This window comes from Rhagoletis zephyria, unplaced genomic scaffold (genome assembly GCF_001687245.7).
Source record: "Rhagoletis zephyria isolate East Lansing unplaced genomic scaffold, Rhagoletis_zephyria_1.1 Rzeph_scaffold_00836, whole genome shotgun sequence".
NCBI classification, from domain to species: domain Eukaryota; kingdom Metazoa; phylum Arthropoda; class Insecta; order Diptera; family Tephritidae; genus Rhagoletis; species Rhagoletis zephyria.
The window spans coordinates 5,522-14,099 of record NW_016157920.1 but is presented as its reverse complement, the minus strand read 5'-3'; the positions used below and the strand labels follow the sequence as shown (position 1 = coordinate 14,099).

Sequence of the window (8,578 nt, the reverse complement as noted above, 5' to 3'; positions counted from 1 at the left end):
AAAAAACCTGGCGCTACATCCAGCAGTAATAAAAATTTTGGTGATGCTTTTAACGATCATGGTCATACTACCAATGCCGGATGCGTATTTGGCGGAATGGCACCTTCGACTCCTGGAGGAATCTTTGGTGGAGGTCGGTCAGCTTTTAATTTTCAAAATCAGCAGTCTTCAGTTTTTTCTCAACAACTTCCAAATGCTAGTTCCATATTCGGAGGAGGCGCCCCACAAAATCTATTTGGTCAAACGCTGACAAGTACTGATGTTACTGTTGGACGTTTTGGGCGCGCGCAGCAAGGGACCGGAGGTTTGTTCAGCCAATCATTACTACAGCAGCATCAAATTAAACCTTCGTCCATCGTAGGTTTGTGTTCTTCCCAAGCTCAACAGAACGCAGGTGGTAGTTTATTTAACCAAAGTATTCAGAAGCAGCAAATAACAAATGGGGGAAACGTTTTTACCCAATCCACGCAATCTCAACAAATGCAAACTCCGCCGAATTTTGGCATGTACCAGAGCAACAAACAGGAGGCGCAATCAGTTTTTGTACAGCAAAATGTTTTTTCACAACAAACCCCTGGTTGCATATTTGGTCAAGTGGCACAAACTACGTCTTCTGCCAACTTAAATAATTTATTTGCTCAATCGCTCAGCGCACCAAATGGCACAGCACATTTTACTAATACAGCAGCAATACCCTCACAAAGCGTATTCGTCCAGGCATTGTGTCAAAATCAGAATACACCTGCAAACATTTTTTCTCAACCTGACGAAACAATTGCAACGACTTCTGTTTCAATGGAACCACCTACAAATTTTTTCCAACAAACCCCTCGTTCCAATCAGTCAACTGCTTTCGGGAAGCAAGTGGGTGAAAACACCTCATCTCAGGCTCTATTGCAATCACCGGTAGTAAGCAGTTCTGTTTACAGTAAATTGGCGGATCTAACACCTGACGAAATTGAAGCTTTTAAAGCGGATGCTTTTACTCCCAGGAAAATTCCAAATGTTCCTCCACCTCCAGAGTTTATCAATTAGTTTAAAACAAATTTTACATTTTCATTGGTATCCTTGGGATACTCCTCTCCTTTAAAAGTCCAACCGTAAAGCGTTAATAAATGATAGCACCATTGAAGCAATATGCAATAAAATTTAAGAAGGCACCTTAAATCTAGTGTGGACAGGAGATTGGAGTTTCTCCAGCATTGATTTATAATTTTATTTAATTTTTTGTGCGAAGTTTGCCGGCCATTTGTTGATATTTTCCCTCCAAGTCGCGAAATTTATTTTTCCTGCAATCCGGCGTGGGAAGAATATCTGCAATCCTATCAACTTTACGTGGTGTGATGCTCCCAGGGATCTGTATTGTATTCAGATTGGAAATAATCATTTTCTATATCTCCTTTGAAAATTTCGTCATTCGTTTAATACACTTTGCACTCAAAAATTCAAAAAAGATTTCGCGCTTCCCCACTTAAATGAACGCCATGTGTTTTTTTTTTCAATAAATTTCGTGTTCACTTTCAGTAAATGCGAATATTAAATCAATTTATAATATAAATTTTTTTTCAGTGCTGACATATTTTTTATTATTTTTTCATTCTATATTTGTTTGTGTAAATTTGTCCATTTTTCCATGATACAAAAAAAAGGGTAGTACCATTGTCGCTTTTTCGTCTCCATATTAACAACCTGACAATTAAGCATGATTAAATAATTAGAGGTTTGCTCATTAGTGACATTAGAGTTATGACCAGGGAACGGATTTTTAGGACCTAAAAACCTATAAAAATGGCAAAATAAAATAACGAAATAGGCTGGAAAAGGCAAAATAAAATAGCGAAAAAGGCAGGAAAAGGCACTAGGTATTGCAAAAAAGGGGAAAAAAGGGCAAAACAAAATAGCGAAAAAGGCAGGAAAAGGCACTAGGTATTGCAAAAAAAGCAAAATAAGGCACTAAAAAAAGACAGAAAATACGAAGAACAATCAAAAAATATATTTATTTTAGAAATGTTTATATTACAAGTAAAAAGAAAAAAACTATGAACTAGAATATGAAAAATTTGTACTTTGAATCTTTGACTATTTTATCCTTTCGAGTTTCTAACTCATAAAACTTTAATCTGTATAGTTGTAGAAACATTGAACCACAAGATGCATTTTGAAGTTTTCTGGCAGCATTTTCATTAGATTTTCGAGAAGAAAAGCCTTGAATGTACTAAATGTGCGCTCGACGTAAGTTGATACAAGTGGGCCCAATTTAAATATGGAACGTTTGAAACGTTCATATTATCAGGAATAAGGGCGTTTTCCTCGCCCTTTACAATTTTATCCACACCCCTTATTATCTCCAAGCCTACGTGAGCTGAGCAAACGGCTTTGAATTTTTCCTACACCAATTTGGCAAGAGGTCCCTGCGCTTCTATAAGCCGCATGGGCGTGTGTATATCTTTTAATCTTAAAAAAAAATTGTAAATGCTATAATCACTTTTTAAAGGTAGAAAAGGCAAAAAAGGCAAAGATCTTAAAAAAGGCAAAAAAGGCAACATCAAATGTGTATATATAGAATCAGGGACATTCTTAATCGAATATACTCTATCTCTTTAGCAGAAAAAAAGGCAATTTCCATAAAATCCGTTCCCTGGTTATGACACTCCTTAGCTCCCTTACAAAAGCTTTGCACACACACACGAACCCACAAACAGTGCCTTGCTAAGGGGGAAGATTTTGTCAAGAGGGAGCGAGAAAACTGTTGTTTGAGCAAACCTTTTATTATTGAATCATGACAATTAAGGAGATTGTGACATTTCGTTCTACCATACCCAATATCTAAAATCGTAAAAATTGTGTTATTATTTGTTTGTTTATTTACTAACATTTTGTTCTTAGAATCGAAATTTGAACAGGCAAAAGGTATTTTACTGATACAATAGTATTGGGTTATTGGGCCGTATGCATAAAAACTGAGCAATTGCTTTTTCTTAAAATATATTTTTCACTTAAATTTATTTGAACAACTTTAGTACAAGGTCTGAGATTTTAAGAAAAAGCATTTGCTTAGGTTTTATGCATACGTCCCATTGTGTCCAAACGCTTTACCCAGGGCAAAAAAAATTTAGCACAGACGTGTGGTCAAACAATTAAACGTTAGTTTAAAATAAAGATTTAAAATTTTCAGATACAAATTTATGAATAAATTCGGTTTGAAATATGGTCTTTTTTGTAAAAAATATTGTGGTCAGCGTAGCCGGAGTTGGACTTACATTTTCTCTGTCAAAATGTTAATTTTACCCCATTTTTCAATGAATCCCTCCCCACCCCAAAACCGGTGCGTAAATAACCGAACATTTCCCCTTTTGTTTTTGAAAGAGAAGAGGTCTAATGCTCAATAAGATGATAATTGTGTTTCTAGTTTTCATACTAACAATAAATCATCAATGTTGGTTCACACCCCCTCCAACATTGAACAGTAAAATATTTTTATTTTTACGCAAAGAAACAACGATATCGTCGAAATATACTAGAATTGGATAATGGTGCATTTACATGTGTAAACACTGTATAAGAGTATACTAAGTATTGCTGAGTGTAAACTAGCTATAAGCATATCAATGTATCTATTTCGATAAGTTGAATAAATACAACTCTGGGGAGGCCATGAAATGAATGATGGGGGCACTTCCGGAAAAACCAGAAACCAAGACACACGCGAGTTATTATTTATCATCAATTATCTCCATTTAAACAGAAGATCGACCGAGTTTAAAACTTCAGGTGTGGAGAACGAGCCAGGAGGAAACAATTAAAAAGAGAATTTCGCGGAAATATGATGAATTCAAGGCAAGACATAATAAATGTTCTTAGTGACGCTCAGGTGGATTTTCCAACCTCTGCCACAACGGGACAGCTTCGTAATTTGCTACGGGCCGTTGTAGGTGGGCCAGTGCCAGGATCTGCCGAAGCAGGTGACATTGCCACAAACACTGATGCTGCTGTAAATACTGCTGTTGCCATAAATGCCGACACTGCCGCTGCCGAAAATTCCGACACTGCTGCTACTGTAAATGCCGCCGCTGTTGTAAATGCTGACACTGCCGCTGCCGTAAATGCCGATACTGACGTCTGCAACGATTTTGATAATGCCGGCTCCAACGCCGTCGTTGGAAACTCTGATTCTGCTGCCGCCGAATGCATGCCGGGATCGTTAGGGAACATAGACCAGGAGGTTATGGCCCTTCGCAAGCGCCTGGAAATGTTGCAGTTGATGCAACAAATTGAACAACTCGAAAGCCGCAAAGCCGCTGGAGGTCACCGTCGTCTGGATTTTGGCGAAATCGAGCACGCATTGCCAAAATTTAGTGGAGACGATGTGGCCTACCCCGTTAACCATTTTGTACGAGACTTCGAAGAAATTATGGAGTCAACGGGCGCTAATAACAATTTTAAGCTTCTCGCACTCCGTCGCTGTTTGACTGGTACGGCTCGGGTGTTTTTGACCACCACAGCAGCACTCGGTTACGACGCGCTAAAAGGAGCACTTGTAAAAGAGTTTGACTTTGCTGTAACCAGGCAAGAAATTTACAAGATGTTGGCACAGCGGAAGTGGAAGAAGAGGGACGAGACACTACACCGCTATGTGTTAAATATGCAGGCAATTGCAAAGCGGGCAAACATCGCAGAGGCAGAGGTGATTGATTTTGTAATCGACGGAATAGGGAATGCGGTACCAAACGTGCATTTATTGCTAACAGCGCGGACTATTGAAGAATTAAAAGTGCTCATTAGCCGCTACCAGAATAAGTATTTTATGACTAACTCCCCGACAACTGTGGTTCAGAAGACACAGCAAGCTAACCAGCCACATAAGACCGAAGCAAAGGTACTGTGTTTTAATTGCTCCCAACACGGACACATAAAGCCGAACTGCCCTTTCCCACATAGACCAGATGGTTCGTGCTTCAAGTGCTGGAAGATGGGGCACGATCACCGCGCTTGTCCAAATCCAAGAAAAGTGTTGAAGCGTAAAGACGAAGTTGCTGCCGTAGCTGACGAAGGAGTTGAAGACTTCACTGCCGTCGACGCCTATAATTATGTAAGCATAGAGTATAAGATAGGTAGTAAAGTAGTATCTAATCTAGTTTTTACTCTTTTTGATACCGGTAGTCCGATTAGCTTCATTCGGAAGTCAGACGTCCCAAAACACCTGACAAAAGGGAGAATGAGGGAAACTATATCTGGATACAAAGCGATTGGGGGGAACCCATTGAAAATTCTTGGAATTATTAAACTTAAAATAAAATTCAAAGAGAAAATAAATGTCGTTGAACTAAAAATAGTATCAGATGGATACATGTCGTTGCCAGTTATTTTGGGACGTGACTTTTTAGACCTGTATAATATAAAATTAGTTAACATTACTCCTGATCGAATTGATAAAAGAGAATCTCATGTAAGACCATATGCCGATGAAATAATTAATTTTGTAAGTGTCCTTAATACCAATGCCGCAATTGTCGAAATCGGTAATGGAGGTGAGCCAAAAAGAGTTTCAAATCCTTGTGCTGACATACCAGATGTATTTTGTATAGATATAGCGCCTGATAGAGATTGTGTTGACATAGATCTGAGACTATTAAAAAATTGCCGTTTAGAACTGAAACAGATAATTGAGGACGCTTACCTAAACACAGATATTATGATAGAACCATACAAGTATGAAATGAAAATACACCTCACGACTGACGTTCCATTCCACTGTCCTCCACGACGACTTTCCTATTTAGAACGAAGTGAGGTGCAGTCAATAATAGACGAATTGCAAAAAGAAAATATAATTAGGCCTAGCAACTCTCCGTATGCTTCTGCAATTGTATTGGTGCGAAAGAGAAATGGAAAGGTTCGTATGTGCATCGACTACAGAGCTCTGAACAAGATAACAGTTAGAGATAACTACCCTCTGCCTTTGATTGATGACTGCATCGAATTTCTCGAAAACAAAAAGGTGTTTTCTATATTAGATTTGAAGAGTGGTTTTCACCAAATACAAATGGAGCCGGAATCTATTCCATATACTGCTTTCGTGACGCCAAATGGTCAATACGAATATCTCAAGATGCCGTTTGGATTAAAGAATGCGCCGGCTGTTTTCCAACGCTTTATTAATAACGTATTCCGTGATTTAATTGACAATCGGACGATTATTGTCTATATGGATGATATCCTTATTGCTAGCCACGATTTTGAGGAACACAAAGCTTCATTAAAAGCAGTGCTAGAGCGACTATCTTTACGGGGACTAAAACTTAATCTTGATAAATCAAAATTTGGATACTCCGAAATATGCTACTTAGGTTATGAAGTGTCCCAATCAGGAATCAGACCGAATGGTTCACATATTAAAAGTATACGTAACTTTCCAATACCTACTAATCAGAAACAACTACAATCTTGTATAGGGCTGTTTTCATATTTTCGCCGTTTTGTGCCGTCCTTTTCCCAAATAGCTAAGCCACTTCAAAACCTTCTTAAGCGAAGCTCCGATTTTAATTTTGACGAAAATTGTCTCAATGCATTTAACGAACTGAAAGCTCGACTGTCTAATAGTCCAGTTCTAGCAATATATAACCGTGATAGAGAGACAGAATTACATTGCGACGCAAGCGCAATAGGGTTTGGGGCTGTCTTACTACAGCGGCAAGATGACAACAAATTTCATCCTATCTCGTATTTTTCGAAAACTGCATCAAGTGCCGAATCCAGGTACCATAGTTTCGAGCTCGAAACATTAGCAATTATTTACGCTTTAAGAAGATTTAGAACCTATTTGGAAGGTATGTCGTTCAAGATAATAACGGACTGCAACTCATTGGCTATGACTCTTGAAAAAAAACAGTTGAATCCGAGAATTGCTAGGTGGGCACTCGAACTCGAGAACTACAATTATAGAATACAACATAGGAAAGGAGTTTCGATGGGGCATGTTGATGCCTTAAGTAGGGCACAGATCGCGTTAATTATAGATACCGATGAGGTGGAGTTTCAGATTCAAATAGCCCAAGAGAGGGATGATACTATTAGTTCTTTGAGGAGTCGTCTCACTGATGAAGCTGTCGAGGGTTTTGATTTAATAGATGGCCTTGTATATAAGATAAAACCTGTTGGAAAGAAAAGGTTGTATGTGCCTACCGAGATGGAGGCAAACGTAATACGAGTGATACATGAAAAAATGGGTCATCAATCCGTTGATAAGACAATTAGTAAACTAGCCATGTATTACTGGTTTCCCAATATGAGAACAAAGGTGGAAGTATTCATCAGAAATTGCTTGAAATGTTTAATGTATGCTAGCCCACCTCGAGCTAAAGACAGGAATTTACACGTAATACCAAAAGTTCCACTGCCATTTGATACGCTTCATATTGACCACTTCGGCCCATTGCCATCCATATATTCAAAGCGGAAGCACATATTAGTTATAGTTGATGCCTTTACCAAGTTTGTAAAGTTGTACCCAACTAATTCCACTAGTACGCGAGAAGTTACTGCCGCCCTTGAGAAATATTTTTATTACTATAGCCGACCTAGACGAATTATTAGTGACCGAGGAACATGTTTCACCTCCCTAGAATTTAGCGATTTTATTTCCAAGCGGAATATAGATCATGTAAAGGTTGCCGTAGCTTCACCGCAAGCCAATGGGCAAGTTGAACGTGTAAACAGAATTCTTAAAACGATGTTAGGGAAGGTGACGGACCCTGTAAACCATGCCGACTGGTGTAAGAAGTTGTCGGAAGTTGAATACGCTGTGAATAATTCCGTGCATAGCACCTGTCGCGATACGCCTAGCCGGCTCTTATTCGGGGTGGAGCAAAGGGGAACTATTATCGACGAATTCACAGAATATTTCCAAGACAAGTTATGCCCTGATGCAGGGCGAGACCTAGTTTTTATACGTGAAAATGCCTCCAAGGCAATTGAAGCTAGACAGGACTATGATTCAAAACGATCGTCTGCAGCCAGCGTAAAATGTAAAAGATACGAAGTAGGAGACTATGTGCTCATAAGGAATGTTGATACGACTGTGGGTGTTAACAAAAAATTTATACCCCAATATAAAGGACCGTACGTAGTACACAAGGTATTAGGCAATGACCGCTACGTTATTCGTGACATTGATAATTGTCAGCTAACCCAGCTTCCATACGATGGGGTCATTGAAGCTCACCGCATTCGGAAGTGGGTGAGTAAACCAGATGATGGCGGCATTGGTGGAGAGGATGCAGGGCATGACCCCTTGGCATGAATTAGCTTTAAGTAATTTGGGCACATGATCGAGGGCGATCCATTGCCAGGATTGGCCGAGCTGTAAACACTGTATAAGAGTATACTAAGTATTGCTGAGTGTAAACTAGCTATAAGCATATCAATGTATCTATTTCGATAAGTTGAATAAATACAACTCTGGGGAGGCCATGAAATGAATGATGGGGGCACTTCCGGAAAAACCAGAAACCAAGACACACGCGAGTTATTATTTATCATCAATTATCTCCATTTAAACAGAAGATCGACCGAGTTTAAA

General features: G+C 39.0%; 2 protein-coding genes across 2 annotated transcripts in view; both read left to right on the top strand.

Moving 5' to 3' along the window:
• Positions 1-55: 55 nt before the first annotated feature.
• LOC108361755 (uncharacterized) lies at positions 56-1,575 on the top strand. Its single transcript, XM_017614491.1, has 2 exons — positions 56-133; positions 187-1,575. Exons 1-2 carry the CDS (start codon positions 59-61, stop codon positions 1,033-1,035), a joined length of 924 nt encoding a protein of 307 aa, XP_017469980.1. The 5' UTR covers positions 56-58; the 3' UTR covers positions 1,036-1,575.
• A 1,971-nt stretch (positions 1,576-3,546) lies between these two features.
• LOC108361754 (uncharacterized) overlaps positions 3,547-8,578 on the top strand; it is a 10,549-nt gene continuing 5,517 nt past the window's right edge. The window contains exon 1 of the mRNA XM_017614490.1: positions 3,547-3,962. Coding sequence (XP_017469979.1) covers positions 3,824-3,962 — 139 coding nt within the window. The 5' untranslated portion in view covers positions 3,547-3,823. The remainder of the gene's footprint in view (positions 3,963-8,578) is intronic.